Here is a 20,471-nt window from a genome sequence, read left to right on the forward strand (position 1 = left end):
GTGGGTTCGATTCCCACGGGGGGCCAGTACAAAAAAAAATGCATGAAATGAAATGAAATGGATGCATTCATTACTGTAAGTCGCTCTGGATAAGAGCATCTGCTAAATGACAAAAAAATATATATATATATTATAAAATAAAAATGGATTATGGACATCCACAAATTAATAAATACGAAACGTAACATATCTGTAATGCGTGTATATGGGAGGCGAAGTCAAGTGCAGGAGAGCGAAGTATAATAAACAGGTGCACTTTAATACCGGTACCAAATGACAGCACATAACACATACAAGTGCCAAAACACGGTCTAAAACAAAAGTCCATGTAACAAATAATAATCACTCACAAATACAACATGGGGAACAGAGGGTTAAATAATAAACAAGTGATTGGTGTGATAAGACAAAGACAGAACAAATGCGAAATGAAAAGTGGATCGGCGGTGGCTAGAAAGCCGGTGACGTCGAACGCCGCCCGAACAAGGAGAGGGACTGACTTTGGCGGAAGTCGTGACAATATCATACTAATTTGAGTGTCCCAGATTCACATTTACTATGTTTCGTCTACCCTGGAGTCCAGGTTGAAATTCCAGATGATTCGGGCCACATTATTTGAAAATACTCAAATACACTGAAAATAACTATTTAAATAATCAAATACACATGTATTTGAACCCAGGTCTGTAAAGTGTGTTGTCAGTCTACACACTGTCCAACAAGCTTCTGGCATGTGTGTCCAACCTTGACCAGTGTGGGTCCCACTCCTCCGTAGTAGATGTTGAGAGACTCCACTTTGTTACTGCCCTTCCTGAAGACCACCTTCATCCCAGCGTTGACTATGGAGAAGGCAAACTCCCTCCTCTGGGCCTGACAAAAGGCAGACAAACTCCTAACTCTCAAAGTAAAAAAGAAATACTGTACTACAGTCAACATAATACAGTCAAAAGACAATACAGCCAATAATCAAGTCATCCTCAATACAGTCAACAGACCAGTCAACAGATCATTTCTCCAACCTGAAAACCTCTCAACAGATTATTCATGTTCACTTACCAATTAACCAAATCCTCAGTACCCAAATGCTTTTGTGCTGACATCACATTCACAACAGAAAGAGGTTGGAGTTATGAGTTAAACCAAGGTCATCATCAATATCCAGAGTGGTATTTGTATGAGCGAGTAAAGCAGTTATTCCTCACTGGTTTGGAGTAGGGGATGTCAATGGACAGGAGGACTTCATCTGGTCTAAGCGCTGTCTTGCCAAAGCCAGTGAAGAGTTCTTCATTCAGAGTGATCTCCCTTGTCCCATTTTCTACAGCAAAAAGACAGTTTCATACTATGAATCTAGGCATCACTCAATCAACCATGTCCTTCCCATTTAGGTCATGTGATATTGAATGATCACGAACTTAAAGAAAAAGATCAAATCAAGGAGAATCAATGCTTTGGCCAACAGTACCTTTAGACTGGACCTGTAGCGTGCAGTCCAAGGCAGCTAGAACACTATTGAGATCATACTTTGGGTTGGCACTGAGGATATTGACTCCAATGGTCTGTAGACACGGGACATCATAAAACCGATCAAATAAAACACATCAATAAGGCTTTCAGGCAAGAGTAATGCAGTGGTCTAATGTCATACGACTGGCCTATTGCACGACAGTGGCCCAGCGACACCCTTTTCACACTACATAGCCAAGCCAAGCTGTACTGTCTGTGCTTGCCTGGTTACGCATTGACCATAGTTGCTGGAACCATGCTAAAAGGGTGAGAAGAAATATCTGAGCCACCACAGTTAAGTTTGTTGGGTACATACAGGTGTGCTATCTTAATTTGATCATTCTGTTGTCACAGAGAATTTTCCTGTGCAGAAGGAAATACAAATGTTAGTGTATTCAAGGTTTAAAAAGGCTTCTAAAGTTAGTCATTTAAAATGTCAGACTTGATTTACCCTAACTAAAAATGTATCAGCCAATACAAACATGTCCATTAATTATAATCCACATTATAATTAAAGTGTCCTGTTGCTGCAGGATTACTTTCCTGCTGTGAGAAACTGGTCAAATTATGATAGAACATCTGTATCTGTAGGTAACAGTTATAGGGCTTACAGCCATGTTGCGGATCTGTTTCCCTGCTAGACACTGTAGGGTCTGAAGCAGAGCCTGGTACCCCCTGGTTCTCTCTGCCTCCATCTCCCTCGCAGCCCTTTCCATCTCCTCCTTCAGACTGGACAGGGTGCAGACAGCCCCCACACTCACACCTGCATGGACACGAACACAAGTAGACGACGAAAAGCTGAACAGTTATTTAAATGAACAGACAATAAATACACATCTAAACCTACCATCCTTCCCCCACGTCACAGTATGTAAATCTGAAACGCTCCCGGCGTAGATGACGAGAGAATGATGGACTCCTTTCACTTGCATTTTTGGTCCTGTTCAAAATAAATACATGCATAAAAGATACAATGTGGCTTAGTAGTCATCAGGATGAATATTTTTTGTTCCGTATACAACGTATGGGTCTAAATTCAGCAAAAAAAGAAACGTCCTCTCACTGTCAACTGCGTTTATTTTCAGCAAACTTAAACATGTGTAAATATTTGTATGAACATAACAAGACCCTGGGCATGAGCAGGGACCCTGGGGATCTTTCTTTTGGTGTTTTTCAGAGTCAGTAGAAAGGCCTCTTTTTAGTGTCCTAAGTTTTCATAACTGTGACCTTAATTGAAAAAGCTACTTTGCCCCTTAGAGCCATGTAGTTACATGCTGTGATTACCTTTACATGAAGTAGTGTTAAGGTATTCTTTTGGTTAACCCTATCAGTCCCGAAACCCCAGCAAAAATCTGCTTTTCATTTATCGGACTTTCATTTATCTGCATGTCCAGCCCTTATATTTGGCCTGACAATTAAATGTTTTACCATTTTATCTTTACAACAACCAGGGCTACAAGTAGAGTAGTACACAAAACAATTTGACATAAACAGTTGCATTCATGACTTTTATTGACATAAAATAAGGTCTGCCAAAGCAAAAACCTGATAAAAAATGAATTTATATGAATGCAGAAATTGTTTGCTCACTGGGAAATTAATATCCAACTAATTAGTGACAACTGTTTGGAGTTTGTGACAGCAACTATGTGAGCTTATTACAGTATTTTAGACACTATGTCACAATAGACACAAAACGTGCATATTTGTGAGTCTCAGCTTTTAATAGTTTGTAGCTGAAACCATTCGAACTCCACAGACATTTATGTAAAAGACCCAGTCCAGCGCCCCTTCGGGATCCGTCCTTGTCTCACAAACACCACTCTAGCTCAGCCCCCATTAATCACAAAGACTAACGGATGCACAACAAATATAAAAAGCCAAAGGTTCACCCCAGAAGTCTGTAGCTCAAACACACAATGTTTAAAAGGTGTTAAAAGTCCAAAACACGCCAGCGTTACGGTGGGACTCGTTGGGTTAAGGGGACTATACCATTCCCTAATGCACCTTGCGCAAGTATAAGGTTGGAATTCATTAGGTTAAAATGTAAAGTATTTAACTCACATCCCTATCCATGTGTTGCTTAGTTCCATTCTCTATACAGCACTTTCCCCCTTATTCTCCATTCTGGCCATTCTGGCAACATCCCTCTCCATTCTCTGATACCTAGTGATATGTAACATGCATTTTACAGAACATGTGTCAAAGTAATATAAAGAGAAAACATGTGCATTTTGGTTAAGAGACATGTGCTTTGAATCAAACAACTAGCTTGTGGAAATGGGTTAAAGGCATTACTCACATCACAGAAAGTTTTGAATCCATCAACGATCAGCCTGTAGCCAGTACAGCGGCAGAGGTTTCCTTTGAGAATGTGGTCAAAAAACTGTCAATAGTGTTTGAAAATAGCTAGCTCCTACAACTAATGTTTTTGTAGAAACCTTTGGACTACTCAATATTATAAAAATAACAATAATAGTAAATAGCCTATGTTTTATATTTGATCTATAAAATATATAGAAATTACCTCCTAGAAGCCTCTCTGATGTCATCCATGGTGGGATGCGGTTTGTTCCTCAGCAAAGTGTACATGGACATCACCATGCCTGGAGTACAGAACCCACACTGAGACCCGTGGGCCTTGGCTATACGCTCCTTGAAGAACATAGACATATCAGCTTTCCTTACAATGAATGGAGAGCTCCACTTGTAGGATTTAGGATCACAAAACCCTATATAACCCTATAGTTGCACCTACCTGAACCAGATGCAGTTTGGTTTTGGTGCTGCCGATACCCTCCACTGTTACCACAGCAGCCCCATGCAGATGGGCTGCAGACAGGCGTTAACAGTGTAGTGGCTAGGATCAGAGGTCAAGGATATTACAAGCAGTGCCGTCTCGAATGGAATAGAATAGTGTGACGCAAACTGAAGAAGATTCCAGTCATTTTAAAAAACTGGGTTTCTCAGTCATGATATTTTGTGGCGGTGTTATTTAGTAAAATATTAAATTAAATGGTTTGCTTCCCACATATAGTTGTGAGGGCAGTATTAGAACGAAAGGATACAGAACTCTGTTGTGGAGTTGGTCATATCTGGACACCATGACCGTGCAGGCCCCACAGCCACCCCCTCCACAACCATACTTAGTCCCAGTTAAAAGCACTATATAGAGAAGAGATACATGTAGATGATTTTGGCTAAGCATTTTGAAATGACTCACTGCTACTCAACCCTGCACCTTAGAGGCTGCTGCCCTATATACATAGACATGGCATCACTGGCCACTTTTATAATGGAACACTAGTCACTTTAATAAGGTTTACTTACTGCTTTACTCATCTCATATGTATATACTGTATTCTATTCTACTGTATTTAGTCAATGTCACTCCATCATTGCTCGTCCTAATATTTATAGATTTCTTAATTCCATTCTTTTACTTTTAGATTTGTGTGTATTGTTGTGAATTGTTAGATACTACTGCACTGTTGGACCTAGGAACACAAGCATTTTGCTACACCCGCAATAACATATACTAAATATGTGTATGTGACCAATAAAATTACATTTGATGAACATAGACATTATGTGCTGTTATTTACATAAAAAAGGTGTTGTTATTTTGTTGAGGAAAAGTACCTTTCCTTCTGAGGAATTTGAGGAGCACCTCCTCTGGATTGGCATTCCTCTCTAAGATCTGAAATATGTACATCCGTCAAAACACACACACACACACACACACACACACACACACACACACACACACACACACTCTATTCTAAGACAACCAAGCCTCTGTCTGTGAGAAAACAGTAACAAGGCGTATCTACATCAGGAGACAGGAAAGTCCCTGGAGAGTCAAAATGATATCACGGGTGGCTTGAGAATGTCATACTCTCTGCATCTAATCTATAGTATTATCTGTGACTATAATCAGGATATTGGTGTATCAGTCTGCTGACAATCATGCGCTTTACATAAAAGTGAACATTTTGAGGTGGGAGGACTGGAGGAATATGCATCAATATATTGAATACTGCATAATAAAATATTTCAGATGCAGAAAAACTGTAGATTATACAAAATTATACATTTTAGAAAGCAGCCTTTTGTTTAATATTTTCTTACAGTGTTGAAGTGATATGATTTCCTCATACTAACCATAGAAATAATAGAAAGTATCACAAACACAATATATATTTACCAGACAACTCCATTGCGTAAATGACAATTACTATTCAATTTCAATTCAAATCAAATCAAATTGTATTTGTCACATACACATGGTTAGCAGATGTTAATGCGAGTGTAGCGAAATGCTTGTGCTTCTAGTTCCGACCATGCAGTAATATCTAACAAGTCATCTAACAATTTCACAACAACTACCTTATACACACAAGTGTAAAGGAATGAATAAGAATATGTACATAAAAATAGATGAATGAGCGGCATAGGCAAGATGCAGTAGATGGTATAGAGTACAGTATATACATATGAGATGAGTAATGTAGGGTATGTAAACATTATATAAAGTGGCATTGTTTAAAGTGGCTAGTGATACATTAATTACATCAATTTTTCATTAGTGGCTAGAGATGAGTCAGTATGTTGGCAGCAGCCACTCAAAGTTAGTGATGGCTGTTTAACAGTCTGATGGCCTTGAGATAGAAGCTGTTTTTCAGTCTCTCGGTCCCAGTTTTGATGCACCTGTACTGACCTCACCTTCTGGATGATAGCGGGGTGAACAGGCAGTGGCACGGGTGGTTGTTGTCCTTGATGATCTTTTTGGCCTTCCTGTGACATTGGGTGGTGTAGGTGTCCTGGAGGGCAGGTAGTTTGCCCTCGGTGATGCGTTGTGCAGACCTCACCACCCTCTGGAGAGCCTTACGGTTGTGGGCGGAGCAGTTTCCGTACCAGGCAGTGATATAGCCCGACAGGATGCTCTCGAATGTGCATCTGTAAAAGTTTGTGAGTGTTTTTGGTGACAAGCCAAATTTCTTCAGCCTCCTGAGGTTGAAGAGGCGCTGCTGCTCCTTCTTCACCACCCTGTCTGTGTGGGTGGACCATTTCAGTTTGTCCGTGATGTGTATGCCGAGGAACTTAAAACTTTCCACCTTCTCCACTACTGTCCCGTCGATGTGGATAGGGGGCTGCTCCCTCTGCTGTTTCCTGAAGTCCACAATCATCTCTTTTGTTTTGTTGACATTGAGTGTGAGGTTATTTTCCTGACGCCACACTCCGAGGGCCCTCACCTCCTCCCTGTAGGCCGTCTCGTCGTTGTTGGTAATCAAGGCTACCACTGTAGTGTCATCTGCAAACTTGATGATTGAGTTGGAGGCGTGCATGGCCACGCAGTCATGGGTGAACAGGGAGTACAGGAGAGGGCTGAGAACGCACCCTTGCAGGGCCCCAGTGTTGAGGGGTAGCGGGGTGGAGATGTTGTTTCCTACCCTCACCACCTGGGGGCGGCCCGTCAGGATGTCTAGAACCCAGTTGCACAGGGCGGGGTTGAGACCCAGGGTCTCAAGCTTAATGACGAGTTTGGAGGGTACTATGGTGTTAAATGCTGAGCTGTAGTCGATGAGCAGCTTTCTTACATATGTATTCCTCTTGTCCAGATGGGTTAGGGCAGTGTGCAGTGTGATTGCATCGTCTGTGGACCTATTGGGGCGGTAAGAAAATTGGAGTGGGTCTAGGGTGTCAGGTAGGGTGGAGGTGATATGGTCCTTGACTAGTTTCTCAAAGCACTTCATGATGACGGAAGGGAGTGCTACGGGGCGATAGTCATTTAGCTCAGTTACCTCAGCTTTCTTGGGAACAGGAACAATGGTGGCCCTCTTGAAGCATGTGGGAACAGCAGACTGGGATAAGGATTGATTGAATATGTCCGTAAACACACCAGCCAGCTGGTCTGCGCATGCTCTGAGGACGCGGCTGGGGATGCCGTCTGGGCCAGCAGCCTTGCGATGGTTAACATGTTTAAATGTTTTACTCACGTTAGCTGCGGTGAAGGAGAGCCCACAGGTTTTGATAGCGGGCCGTGTCAGTGGCACTGTATTGTCCTGTCAATTGAGCTGCTTAGCAAAAGGAAAATATACTGTCCTCTGCAGTTTGAAAATGTAGCCTAATGTTATTCCAAAAGACCAGTACAGTATAAATGGTCAAACCAACATCTAATGGAGAGTAAATAAAGTGTTGATCCAATATGATTAAGCAGTCTGGCTTTTTTTTACACAGGCAGCCCCATTCGGATCTTTTGCTCCATTATTGGCAAAAGATCTGATTTAAAAAATATATATATTTAACCTTTATTTAACTAGACAAGTCAGTTAAGAAAAAAAGATTATTTACAATGACGGCTGGTCAAACCCGGACGACGCTGGGCCAATTGGGACTCCCAATCACAGCCAGTTGTGATACAGCCTGTATTCGAACCAGGGTATCTGTAGTGACGCCTCAAGCACTGAGACAGAGTGCCTTAGAACACTGCACCACTCGGGAGCCCATTTCAATAGTCAAAAGGCCAATAATAGGGCAAAATATCAAAATTGGGCTACCTGTGTGAACACAGCCATAGTCACATATTAGATTATTTCTTCTTTGCCCATTTACAATTGTGCTATTTTGTTAGTTGTTTTGTGTGACTTATTTTTTTACTTATTGTGTACATAATGTTGCTGCTATGCTTATGACCAAAAATAACTTCTGGACATCAGAACAGAGATTACTCACCGTGGACTGGAAGAAACTTTTTCCTTTAACAAATCCGACAAGAAGGATATCCTGCTTTCACTGGAACAGGCCCAGATCCACGCCTTTTGTGTGAAGAAAAGACGCAGGAAAAGGGACCGCAGATCGGGCAGCCTTCTGAGAATCCGTAGGCGAGCGAGTAAACTCCCACTGCCATCCGTTCTTCGTGATAACGTGCAATCATTGGAAAATAAAATTGATGATCTATGATTAAGATTATCCTACCAACGGGACATCAAAAACTGTAACATCTTATGTTTCACCGAGACGTGGCTGAACGACGATACAGACAATATAGAGCTAGCAGGGATTTTCCATCCACAGGCAGAACAGAGGGGTGAGGGTGTCTATTTGTCAATAACAGCTGGTGCGCGATGTCTAATATTAAAGAAGTCTCGAGGTATTGCTCGCCTGAGGTAGAGTACCTGTAGACCACACTATCTACCAAGAGAGTTCTCATCGATATTATTCGTAGCAGTCTATTTACCACCACAGAACGAAGCTGGAACTAAGACCGCTCTCAACTAACTCTATAAGGCCATAAGCAAAGAAAACAATGCACCCAGAAGCAGCGCTCCTAGTGGCCGGGGACTTTAATGCAGGCAAACTTAAATCAGTTTTACCACATTTTTACCAGCATGTCACATGTGCAACCAGAGAAAAAAAATCCTAGACCACCTTTACTCCACACACAGAGACGCATACAAAGCTCTCCCCCACCCTCCATTTGGCACATCTGACCATAATTCTAGCCTCCTGATTCCTGCTTACAAGCAAAAACTAAAGCAGGAAATACCAGTGACCCGCTCAATACGGAAGTGGTCAGATGATGCGGATGCTACACTATAGGACTGTTTGGCTAGCACAGACTGGAATATGTTCCGGGATTCATCCAATGGCATTGAGGAGTACACCACCTCAGCCATCGGCTTCATCAATAATGGCATTGACGATGTCGTCCCCACAGTGACTGTACGTACATATCCCAACCAGAAGCCATGGATTACAGGCAACATCCGCATCGAGCTAAAGGCTAGAGCTGCCGCTTTCAAGGAGCGGGAGACTAATCCAGACACTTATAAGAAATCCCACTATGCTCTCAGACGAACCATCAAACAAGCAAAGTGTCAATGCAGGATTAAGATTGAATCCTACTACACTGGCTCTAATGCTTGTCGGACGTGGCAGGGCTTGAAAACTATTACGGACTACAAACAAAACCCAGACGCGAGCTGCCCAGTGACGCGAGCCTACCAGATGAGCTAAATGCCTTTTATGCTCGCTTCGAGGCAAGCAACACTGAAGCATGCACGTGAGCACCAGCTGTTCTCGATGACTGTGTGATAACGCTCTCGGTAACCGATGTGAACAAAACCTTTAAACAGGTCAACATTCACAAATCCGCTGGGCCAGACTGATTACCAGGACGTGTACTCAAAGCATGCGTGGACCAACTGTCAAGTGTCTTCACAAACATTTTCAACCTCTCCCTGACCGAGTCTGTAATACCTACATGTTCCAAGCAGACCACCATAATCCCTCCCTTTTGTACACTGCTGCTACTCGCTGTTTATTATCTATGCATAGTCAATTCACCCCCACCTACATGTACAAATTACCTCAACTAACCTGTACCCCCGCACACTGTGCCCTGTGTATATAGCCTCTTTATTCTTATTGGTTTACTTTTTATTATTACTTTTTTATTTTAGTATACTTGGTAAATATTTTCTTAACTCTTCTTGAACTGCACTGTTGGTTAAGGGCTTGTAAGTAAGCATTTCACGGTAAAGTCTACACTTGTATCCGCGCATGTGACAAATAAAGTTTAATTTGATATGACATAGAAAATCAATTCAGAGCAACTGTTGGGGGAGGACATGATTGACGTTTACTCAAAAGCAGCCATCTGAAACTCGGAACTATCATTTGTGGCAGTTTAAATACCTTTGGAATTGACCAATGTCACATGGCTTGAGCTTGACAATCATTTACACACATTATCAAGAAAGTTATATCATGACAAAGAAACATTACATTTACACTATAGAGCCGTATTTAAACACGCATGCGTACTTGCGAAAACCGGTCACTGGTTGGTTCCGGAAAGAGTATTTTTGTTAGGTCGATAGAACTGAAATCGGGTGTTTGAATTTGTTCTTTCTCTAACCGTTTTTTTATCTGCATAAATTTCGGTAGGTGACCTGCATACTTTGCACATTCGGTTGACAATTTAATCTACACGTGTCTGTTTAAACTAACATTGGCTAGCTAGAGTTCTTTTTCAGGCATTGTTCGCTAGCAAGCACAACTTGGCTAACGTTACCTAGCAAACTAAATAGCTAACAACGTTAGCTATCATGTCGGGAGAACTGACTTTGTTAGATATGGCACGTTGAAACACATGTTTTAAGTAACTACCCACTGTAGAGACACCTAGTTGCCATATCGACGTCCTTTGGTTCAAGTTTTGTTAGCATTACAGGAAAGGGTGGCTTGTTAGCTGCTATGGGAGTTTCGCAGGTGCCACACGAACAAGCAAGGCCTGGCTGAACAGGCGCATGGGGGAAGGTCCCCGTGCTCACAATAAAGCCTACCATCTTGGATGGCAACTAAGCAGGCTAGCAAGCTAACTTAACCTAACTACATTTTGATTGTAACTTAGCTTTGTCATGATGAATATAAAATAATGTCAACTTTGCCAGTTATCGAAATTACCAGGTGTGGCTTGCTGAAAGATATCCAGAACAAGGCATAGCATAGCTCTGACTGGCTCGCATGGGCCTAACGTTACATAAATCCTGTTGGGCAGAGCACGTTTCCAACTAGCTATACATGGCCTGCTAATGTTTACTAGTTATCTTGACCGTGCTCAATCACAGACGTTAATGTTAAACATTTCTCATCCAGAGTGTCTTTTATGAATAATCAAAAGCAGCAAAAGCCAACGCTAACCGGCCAGCGTTTCAAAACGAGGAAAAGAGGTAAGTTGGGCATCTTCATTGTCGACCAATTGACCACTACTTTTTTGGGTTCACCTAGTTATGTCAAAATGCTACCAGTGGTGAAATTCTGGCATGTTTTTCAACAGATGAAAAGGAGAGATTTGACCCTACTCAGTTTCAAGAAAGTATCGTACAAGGCTTGAATCAAACTGGCTCTGATTTGGAAGCTGTTGCAAAATTCCTTGATGCCTCTGGCGCCAAGCTTGACTACCGCCGGTATGCAGAGACACTCTTTGACATCCTGGTGGCTGGCGGAATGCTTGGTGAGTACAGATCTTTAAGTAGTGTTGAAAGTCAGTCACTTTCAGGGATCCCGTGCCTCCTTGCAAAGTCCCACCCATCTGACCTTCTTCTACAATGTGTTTTGAGAAGGAAAGAGGATTCAAGGAAAGTTTGAGGAAGTGGAGTGTTGGAAGTCAGTTTCCATACTGTTTGGAAAGCTGCTGTTGTCCAGATCAGCACACTGACATTTTCTCTTTCTCCCCCTTCACCTGTCTGCAGCCCCAGGAGGTAGTATATCTGACGACCTGACCCGCACAGAGTTCTGCCTCTTCACGGCACAAGAGGACCTTGAGACAATGCAAGCATATGCTCAGGTAAGAGGATGTGGAAATAATTTATTAGGGGAAAGTATCTATATCCAATTATAGATATACATCTGTCAAGAAGCTCTACCCAGCTAATCAATGCTGTATAATGAATTTACCACAATTTCACATCTTCCTTTGTTTTGGACTTGTAGGTTTTTAACAAGCTGATCCGGCGTTACAAGTACCTGGAGAAAGGGTTTGAGGAGGAGATCAAGAAGGTGAGACAGTTGGTTTGAACTCTTGCTTGGCAGTTGGCACTGATGGAAGTTACACATAATGGAACCTGCATGTTGAATGGGATATTTTATTTCCACAACAAAGAACTAAAACATTTATCCTGCAGGCTCATTATTTTATCTACTCCACAGTTGCTGCTGTTTTTAAAAGGGTTCACCGAATCAGAACGCAACAAGCTGGCCATGCTCACTGGCATTCTGTTGGCCAATGGAAACATATCAGCCGCTGTCATTGGAAGTCTCTTCAACGAGAACGTGGTCAAAGAGGGTGAGTATCTGCCAGCCCACCACTGTCTTTACCTGTCCAATAAGAGCTGCTTGTTTTTCATTTTGACAAATGTTTGGTTACGGTGGGCCCTAATGAACATGACCCTATTCACTGGATAGCCACCTTTTTGTTAAATGGTCTCTGAAATGGACACAGTATTCAGTCAAACAACTTAAAACATTTTATGAACCCAATGTCTCTGAAATGAACGTTTTTAGTTCATACAAAATAGTGATTTGAGTGCTGTTCATTGCAGGGTACCTGCTACTTTGACTGTTGCTTTATGACTGTTTGCAGGGGTATCTGCAGCCTTTGCTGTGAAACTGTTCAAGTCCTGGATCTATGAAAGGGACATCAACGCTGTTGCTGTCGCTCTCCGCAAAGTTGGCATGGACAACAGGCTGATGGTAAAGCTACAATTCCTTACTTGATTTTTATTAGATTTTTTTCCCCCCTCCAAGGATACCAATACATATAGAAGAGTATGTGGCGCTTTCCTCAACAGAGATTAAAGGGATGGTTCTCCAAAGTGACATGCGTTTCCTTACAACATTTAATGGAGCCGGAGAGGATGTCTGCTGTTTAATTGGCTCTTAACCAACCGTTTTTTTATTTTTGCGTTTAACTCATTTTGTACATAATGTTGCAACTACCGTCTCTTATGACCGAAATGAGATTCTGGACATCAGAACAGCGATTACTCACCTGGAATTGGACAAATAATTTTTCTTTAATGAGTTGGACGAGAGGGATTTACTCCAGACACCCGAACAGGCCCTGATCCCCGTCGTTCACAACAGGAGAAAGAGAAAGATTTTGCGGAAGGAGATCGGGGGTGCCTTGTGAGGATTAGGCGACGAGTGGCTAATCTGCCTTTGCCATCCGTACTGTTAGCCAACGTACAATCACTGGAAAATAAATGGGACGAACTAAAAGCATGTATATCCTACCAACGGGACATTAACTGTCATCTTATGTTTCACCGAGTCGTGTGGCTGAACGACGACATGAATAACATACAGCTGGCGGGTTATACACTCTATCGGCAGGATAGAACAGCAGTCTGGTAAGACAAGGGGTAGCGGTCTATGTATATTTGTAGGAAGGAAGTCTCAAGGTTTTGCTCGCCTGAGGTAGAGTATTTCATGATAAGCTGTAGACCACACGATCTACCTAGAGTTTTCATGTGTATTTTGTTGATAGCTGTCTACATACCACCACAGATCGATGCTGCACTAAGACCTCACTCAATGAGCTGTATACCACCATAAGCAAACAGGAAACCGCTCATCCAGGGGCGGCGCTCCTAGTGGCCGGGAACTTTAAATGCATGGGAAACTTAAATCAGTTTTACCTAATTTCTATCAGCATATTAAATGTGCAACCAGAGGGGGGGGGACTCTAGACCACCGTTATTCCACAAAGCTCTCCCTCGCCTTCCTTCCTGATTCCTGCTTACAAGCAAAAATTATAGCAGGAAGTACCAGTGACTCGGTCAATAAAAAAAAAAGTGTCAGATGACGCAGATGCTAAACTACAGGACTGTTTTTTTTGTTAGCACAGACTGGAATGTGTTCCGAGATTCTTTCGATGGCATTGAGGAGTACACCACATCAGTCACTGGCTTCATCAATAAGTGCATCGATGACGTCGTCCCCACAGTGATTGTACGTACATACCCCAACTAGAAGCCATGAATTACAGGCAACATCCACACCTGGTTAAAGGGTAGAGCTACCGCTTTCAAGGAGTGGGACTCTAACCCGGAAGCTTATAAGAAATCCCGCTATGCCCTCCGAACCATCAAACAGGCAAAGCGTCAATACAGGATTAAGATCGAATCGTACTACACCGGCTCTGACGCTCGTTGGATGTGGCAGGGCATGCAAACTATTACAGACTACAAAGGGAAGCACAGCTGAGAGGCTTGTCACTGGGCAGGTATCAGATGAGCTAAATAACTTCTATGCTCGCTTCGAGGCAAGTAACACTGAAACATGCATGAGAGCATCAGCTGTTGCGGACGACTGTGTGATCACGCTCTCCGCAGCCGTTGTAAGACTTTTAAACAGGTCAACATTCACAAGGCCGCAGGGCCAGACGGATTACCAGGACGTGTACTCTGAGCATGCGCTGACCAACTCAAGTCTTCACTGACACTTTCAACTTCTCCCTGTCAGTCTGTAGTACCAACATGTTTCAAGCAGGCCACCATTGTCTCTGTGCCCAAGAACACTAAGGTAACTTGCCTAAATGACTAGAGACCCGTAGCACTCACATCTTTAGCCATGAAGTGCTTCGAAAGGCTGGTCATGGCTCACATCAACACCATTATCCCAGAAACCCTAGACCCACTCAAATTTGCATACTGCCCCAACAGATCCACAGATGATGCAATCTCTATTGCACTCCACACTGCCCTTTCACACCTGGACAAAAGGGACACCTATGCGAGAATGCAAATCATTGACTACAGCTCAGCGTTCAACACCGTAGTGCCCTCAAAGCTCATCACTAAGCTAAGGACCCTGGGACTAAACACCTCCCTCTGCAACTGGATCCTGGACTTCCTGACGCGTTTCCCCAGGTGGTAAGGGTAGGTAACAACACGTCCTCCACAATGATCCTCAACACAGGGACCCCTCAGGGATGTGTGCCCAGTCACCTCCTGTACTCCCTGTTCACTCATGATTGCACGACTCCAACACCATTAAGTTTGCCATTGACACAACAGTGGTAGGCCTGAACAGCGACGAGACAGCCTATAGGGAGGTCAGAGACTTGCCTGTGTGGTGCAAGGACAACCTCTCCCTCAGCGTGATCAAGACTAAGGAGATGATTGTGGACTACAGGAAAAGGAGGACTGAGCACACCCCCATTCTCATTGACCGGGCTGTAGTGGAGCAGGTTGAGAGCTTAAAGTTCCTTGGTGTCCATATCACCAACAAACTAACATGGTCCAAGCACACCAAGACAGTCGTGAAGAGGGCACGACAAAACCTATTCCCCCTCAGGAGACTGAAAAGATTTGGCATGGGTGTTCATATCCTCAAAAGGTTCTACAGCTGCACCATCGAGAGCATCCTGACGGTTGCATCACTGCCTGGTATGGCAACTGCCCGGCCTCCGACTGCAAGGCACTACAGAGGGTAGTGCATACGACCCAGGCTTTTAAACAGCTTCTACCCCCAAGCCATAAGACATCTAATCAAATGACTACCCAGACTATTTGCGTTGTGTGTGTGTCCCCTTCTACGCTGCTGCTACTCTCTTATCTATGCATAGTCACTTTAACTCTACCTACATATTACCTCGACTAACAGGTGCCCCTGCACATTGACTCTGTACCGGTACCCCCTGTATATAGCCTAGCTATTGTTATTTTACTGCTGCTCTTTAGTTATTTCAAACTTTAAAAAAAAGTGTTTTACTTATTTTCTTAACTATTGTTGGTTAAGGGCTTGTAAGTAAGCATTTCACTATAAGGTCTACACCTGTTGTATTCGGCGCATGTGACAAATAAAGTTTGATTTGATTACCATGTAAGCCCCGTGTCATACTAATTCCACGGAAGGCCGAGTGTCTGCGGGTTTTCGCTCGTCCCTTGTACTTGATTGACTCAAGCTCACTAATTAGTAAGGCACTCCCCTCACCTGCTTGTCTAGGTCTTAATTGAAAGGAAAAACCAGCAGGCACTAGGCCCTCCATGGAAATAGTTTGATACACCTGCTATAAGCGGTCTATGGACAAGGCATGACAGCAATCCATGCTTTGGTTGTATCCCTGGCACTGTTTCCATATGTTAACATTTTAGCATTTGTGGCACAAATCCCATTAGTCATGTGACCGATATTAACATTTCACACCACTTTCAAATCCTGAGTGACTTTGTTGAGCTTCACAGTCAATTTTAGATGCTTTTGGATGATTTGGACATGACGTGTGAAATGCCCTTCGCTCCCATGACTTTAATGGGATTTGTGCCACAAATGCTGAAATGTTAGCATGTTGAAATTGTGAGAGGGATACTAAACCAAAGCATGGATATCTGTTGTACCTTATCCATAGACTGCTTACAGGGTAAGGAAGCAAGTATAATTTAGTAATTTGGGTGAACTATCCCTTGAAGACTAGTTGTAGTCTAAAAAGCATGTTCAATGGAGATTGTCTGTTGAACCAGCCCTAAGAGTTTTTATATAGGCCTTTTAGATTTAAAACAAAATCTTGAATTGGAACTAATTACTTGTATTAATATCTGTCACAGGAGCTCTTTCCTGCCAACAAGCGGAGCTGTGAGCATTTTTCTAAGTACTTCACCGATGCGGGACTGAAGGAGCTGTCAGACTTCGCCAGGAACCAGGAGGCCATCGGGTCCCGTAAGGAGCTGCAGAAAGAGCTCCAGGAGATGATGGCCCGCGGGGACAACTTCAAAGATGTGAGGGCCGGCTTCTCTATTCTTATACAGTGGGCTCAAAGTATTGGGACAGTGACACATTTGTGTTTTTTGTCTCTACTGCATGCAGAACTTGGTATTTGAAATGATACAATGACCGGTTAAAGTGCAGACTGTCAACTGAGACTGAGGACCAAAAGTATTGGGACAAATTCACTTGTGTATTAAAGTAGTCAACAATTTAGTATTTGGTCCCATATTCCTAGCATGCAATGATTGTAGCGTATTACTCAAGAAGCCTAGAGGCTGTAATCGCTACCAAAGGTGCTTCAACAAAGTACTGAGTAAAGGGTTAAAAGTTTTTGCTTTGTCATTATGGAATGTTGTGTGTAGATGAGGAAAAACGTTTTAAATCCATTTTAGAATAAGGCTGTAATGTAACAAAGTGGAAAAGTCAAGGGGTCCAAATGCACTTTACAGTTCATGTAAGGAAATAAGTCAATTGAAATACATTTTAGGCTTTTTTTATGGATTTCACATGACCATGGGTGGCCCTGGGAGGGCATCAGCCCACCCACTTGGGAGCCAGACCCAGCCAATCAGAATGAGTTTTCTTCCACAAAAGGACTTTATTATAGACAGAAACACTCCGGGTGGCTGGTCTCTACTGATCCTGCAGGCAAAGAACATGGTTGTGGAGGAGGATCTGGGCTCGCGTGGTTACACATGGTCTGCAGTTCTGAGGCTGGAAGTACCTGCAAAATTCTTTAAAATGGCTTATGGTAGAGAAATAAACGTTAAATCCTCTGGCAACAGCTCTGGTGGACATTCCTCTAGTCAGCAGAGGAATTGCACGCTCCCTCAACTTGAGACATCTGTGACATTGTGTTGTGTGACAACTGCACATTTTAGTGGCCTTTTGTCCTCAGCACAAGGTGCACCTGTGTAATAAGCATGCTGTTTAATCAGCTTCTTGATATGCCACACCTGTCGGGTAGATGGATTATGTTGGCAAAGGAGAAATGCTCACTTACAGGGAAGTAAACAAATTAAAATAAACTTTTTGTGCATACAGTATGGAGATTTTTTGTTAAAAAAAATTCCACTCATGAAACATTGGGCCAACACCTTACATGTTGCGTTTTATATTTTTGTTCTGTGTGTGCGTGCGTGCATACATGCGTGCGTGCGTGCATGCATGCATACACGATAGCTGGGCATTGTTCATTGACATATTCCCTGCTGTGTTTAGATAATTGCCTACGTCAGGGAGGAGATGAAGAAGACCAGCATCTCTGAACAACTGATGATCGGCATCGTGTGGTCCAGTGTCATGAGCTGTGTGGAATGGAACAAGAAGGAAGAGCTGGTCTGCGAACAATCTATCAAACACTTGAAGGTAAATGCTTTGTAACTGTAGACTTCTGCGTTCTTGAACAGGTCTCTTGCCAAAGATTTCTCAATGAGACAAACCTAGATGAAGGTTAAATTAGTTGCTGCTAAGTTAACTTCAGATGAGTGTTTTGTGGAACTGTATTGGAAGAGGGTGGGGCGGTACTAATATGGGCCAGATTGGAGTGGGATTAGGTTTTAGTTCAACCACCTTTTGCCCCCCCCCCCCCCCCCCCCCCGTATAGCGGTTAAGAGTGTTGGGCAAGTAACCGAAATGTCGCCGGTTGAAATTCACACGCCGACTAGGTGAAAGTACTGTCAATGTGCCCTTAAGCAAGGCACTTAACCCTAATTGCTGTGGATAAGAGCATCGGTTAAATGACTCAAATGTAAATGTAGGTGCTTATATTGCTGCTGTGCTTGCCCCTAACATCTTGTCATTGCAAATAAGAATCTGTTCTTAATTGACTTGCCTATTTAGTAAATTTTAAGATTGGATACATGGAAACTAATTGGTCCTCTTTCCACCACAGCATTAGTCCTCTCCTGAAGGTGTTCACCTCCCAAGGAGGCGCTGAGATCATCTAGTCTCTAACCCTCCTGTACCCTAACCCTGTGTCTTTCTCTCTTCCCCACAGCAATACAGTCCTCTCCTGAAGGCATTCACCTCCCAGGGAGCCTCTGAGATCATCCTGCTGGTGAAGATCCAGGAGTACTGCTATGACAACATCCACTTCATGAAGGCCTTCCAGAAGATTGTGGTGCTCCTCTACAAAGGTGTGGGCCCTGGTTGAAAGTTGTGCACTCTAAAGGGACTAGGGTGCCATTTGGGACGGACTGTGTGTGGGGGCAGGGCACAATGGCTCTCATGTGACATGTCATTTTTGTACGTTCATTAGGTACCAAACGGAATAAAATAGACTGAAACGGGGACAGACTTCCCCAGACTTGTCTAATAAGAAACATTAAATTTTGTTTTCCATTGAGGCTTTATGGTGTGCCCTAATGAACCCTGGTCCCCTGGCTTTTATGACCTTTGACCTAACATTCTTATGTTCCTTGTTCTCGCCCCCTCTCCCAACACAGCTAATGTTTTGAGTGAAGAGGCCATTCTTAAGTGGTACACAGAGGCCCACGTTGCTAAAGGAAAGAGTGTTTTCCTCGAGCAGATGAAGAAATTTGTTGAGTGGCTGAAGCATGCAGAGGAAGGTAAAGAGAACACGTTTTCATAGTAAATAGTCACCTTTTTGAAAAACACAAGTTCTCTTTAATATTAATGTTGATGTGAATTGTAATGTTCTGATTTGAGTCGACTCTTTTCTGTCTTCCAGAGTCTGAGTCCGAGGAGGAGGAAGAGAACTGAGAACTCAAGCCTCCGGATGTGCATTTTAAACAGCACAGTAGGAGCAGTAGAATGTTACTGAAGTGCTAGTCTCTCCCAGTCCTGTTTTTCTATTTTACCTTCTGGTTTCTTTCACCCCTCTCCAACTTCAACATTTACATTTAATTCAAGAGCTGTGACGTCAACATTACACTCCTTATTAGATTTTATTTGAAACTTACCCTTAATAGTTCACATATAGTGAATTAAAACCTCAATCATAAAATGAACAAATTTAAGTGTTGATTTGTTTGGGAAGATGCAGAAATGAGCCCCCTCTATTAGTATTTCATTCTACTTGATGATTAAGATACTCTATTGATGTTGCTGCATCCAGTCTAAAGTCTGATAAACCATGATATAGCAGGATCTGTTAATATTGCAGAAGTGCGCCGCCTTGCCGTGTGACTTAAAGGCACCCTAAAATGACATGAAGTCATTGCCTTCTCGCCAAAGGATTTACCTGTAGTCCTATCCTCATGTTAGCTCCTTTCCTTACCTTGGCCTTTTGGACAAACCTGTAATGAACAGTTGAATTGGTGATCAGATGAACGTTGTGCAGTGACTGTCATCTTGGTAGAACCACCTTTTGACCTGACTGACATCCTCTCTGGAAGATGAATTGCCAGCTAAGTAATTAATATTGGTTACTACTTTCTTGAATCTGATTAAACCAATTTACTTTTTTTTAAGAAATAAAGATGACTAATTCATATTGTTTTGCTTATTTATGGTATACATTGTATGTTTGGTGTGTAGCAATGCAATCAATTACTATACTTTAACATGGCTGCCTGCTGTGCTAATACATCTCTACCTGAGGTCCCAAATTCAAACACAGCTTAATGTTATTACTGGGTAAACCTCATGAGTGTACTATACAATCCACAGTAAATGGTCTTGTCTTGAGTGATTTAAATAAATATATATATATATATATATATATATAT

The 20,471-nt window shown here is 42.6% G+C and overlaps 2 protein-coding genes across 3 annotated transcripts; one reads left to right on the plus strand and one right to left on the minus strand.

The window, feature by feature from the left end:
• Nucleotides 1-454: 454 nt before the first annotated feature.
• On the minus strand, nucleotides 455-6,265 carry LOC115179644 (aldehyde oxidase 1-like). Its single transcript, XM_029741291.1, has 11 exons — nucleotides 6,229-6,265; nucleotides 4,572-4,668; nucleotides 4,262-4,363; nucleotides 4,031-4,158; nucleotides 3,806-3,867; nucleotides 3,568-3,669; nucleotides 2,351-2,443; nucleotides 2,115-2,266; nucleotides 1,463-1,556; nucleotides 1,203-1,315; nucleotides 455-870 (listed from the first exon to the last, which is right to left on the minus strand). The coding sequence occupies exons 7-11, from the start codon at nucleotides 2,433-2,435 to the stop codon at nucleotides 700-702; spliced, it is 615 nt and encodes a 204-aa protein (XP_029597151.1). The 5' UTR covers nucleotides 2,436-2,443; nucleotides 3,568-3,669; nucleotides 3,806-3,867; nucleotides 4,031-4,158; nucleotides 4,262-4,363; nucleotides 4,572-4,668; nucleotides 6,229-6,265; the 3' UTR covers nucleotides 455-699.
• A 4,049-nt stretch (nucleotides 6,266-10,314) lies between these two features.
• Nucleotides 10,315-20,235, plus strand: LOC115179871 (basic leucine zipper and W2 domain-containing protein 1-A-like). Of its 2 annotated transcripts, XM_029741756.1 has the most exons (12): nucleotides 10,315-10,451; nucleotides 11,167-11,240; nucleotides 11,348-11,524; nucleotides 11,763-11,857; nucleotides 12,004-12,069; nucleotides 12,220-12,355; nucleotides 12,653-12,762; nucleotides 16,620-16,790; nucleotides 18,001-18,147; nucleotides 18,779-18,917; nucleotides 19,227-19,349; nucleotides 19,472-20,235. In XM_029741756.1, the coding sequence occupies exons 2-12, from the start codon at nucleotides 11,177-11,179 to the stop codon at nucleotides 19,501-19,503; spliced, it is 1,260 nt and encodes a 419-aa protein (XP_029597616.1). In that variant the 5' UTR covers nucleotides 10,315-10,451; nucleotides 11,167-11,176; the 3' UTR covers nucleotides 19,504-20,235. The 2 variants fall into 2 exon arrangements, with proteins under 2 accessions (XP_029597616.1, XP_029597617.1); XM_029741757.1 differs by lacking the exons at nucleotides 10,315-10,451; nucleotides 11,167-11,240; nucleotides 11,763-11,857 and having other exon boundaries at nucleotides 11,447-11,524.
• Nucleotides 20,236-20,471: the final 236 nt, after the last annotated feature.

Source organism: Salmo trutta, chromosome 39, assembly GCF_901001165.1.
Source record: "Salmo trutta chromosome 39, fSalTru1.1, whole genome shotgun sequence".
In the NCBI taxonomy this organism is placed as follows: domain Eukaryota; kingdom Metazoa; phylum Chordata; class Actinopteri; order Salmoniformes; family Salmonidae; genus Salmo; species Salmo trutta.

Bases quoted from the DNA above. Each gene is read 5' to 3' on its own strand.
- LOC115179871 (XM_029741756.1), top strand. From the start codon at position 11,177: ATGAATAATCAAAAGCAGCAAAAGCCAACGCTAACCGGCCAGCGTTTC. The intron at 16,791-18,000 runs GTGAGGGCCGGC...TGCTGTGTTTAG, and splicing joins GCGGGGACAACTTCAAAGAT to ATAATTGCCTACGTCAGGGA. The intron at 18,918-19,226 runs GTGTGGGCCCTG...CTCCCAACACAG, and splicing joins TGTGGTGCTCCTCTACAAAG to CTAATGTTTTGAGTGAAGAG.
- LOC115179644 (XM_029741291.1), bottom strand. From the start codon at position 2,435: ATGCAAGTGAAAGGAGTCCATCATTCTCTCGTCATCTACGCCGGGAGC. The intron at 2,267-2,350 runs GTAGGTTTAGAT...GTGTCCATGCAG, and splicing joins TGTGACGTGGGGGAAGGATG to GTGTGAGTGTGGGGGCTGTC. The intron at 1,316-1,462 runs GTACTGTTGGCC...TTTTTGCTGTAG, and splicing joins GCTACAGGTCCAGTCTAAAG to AAAATGGGACAAGGGAGATC.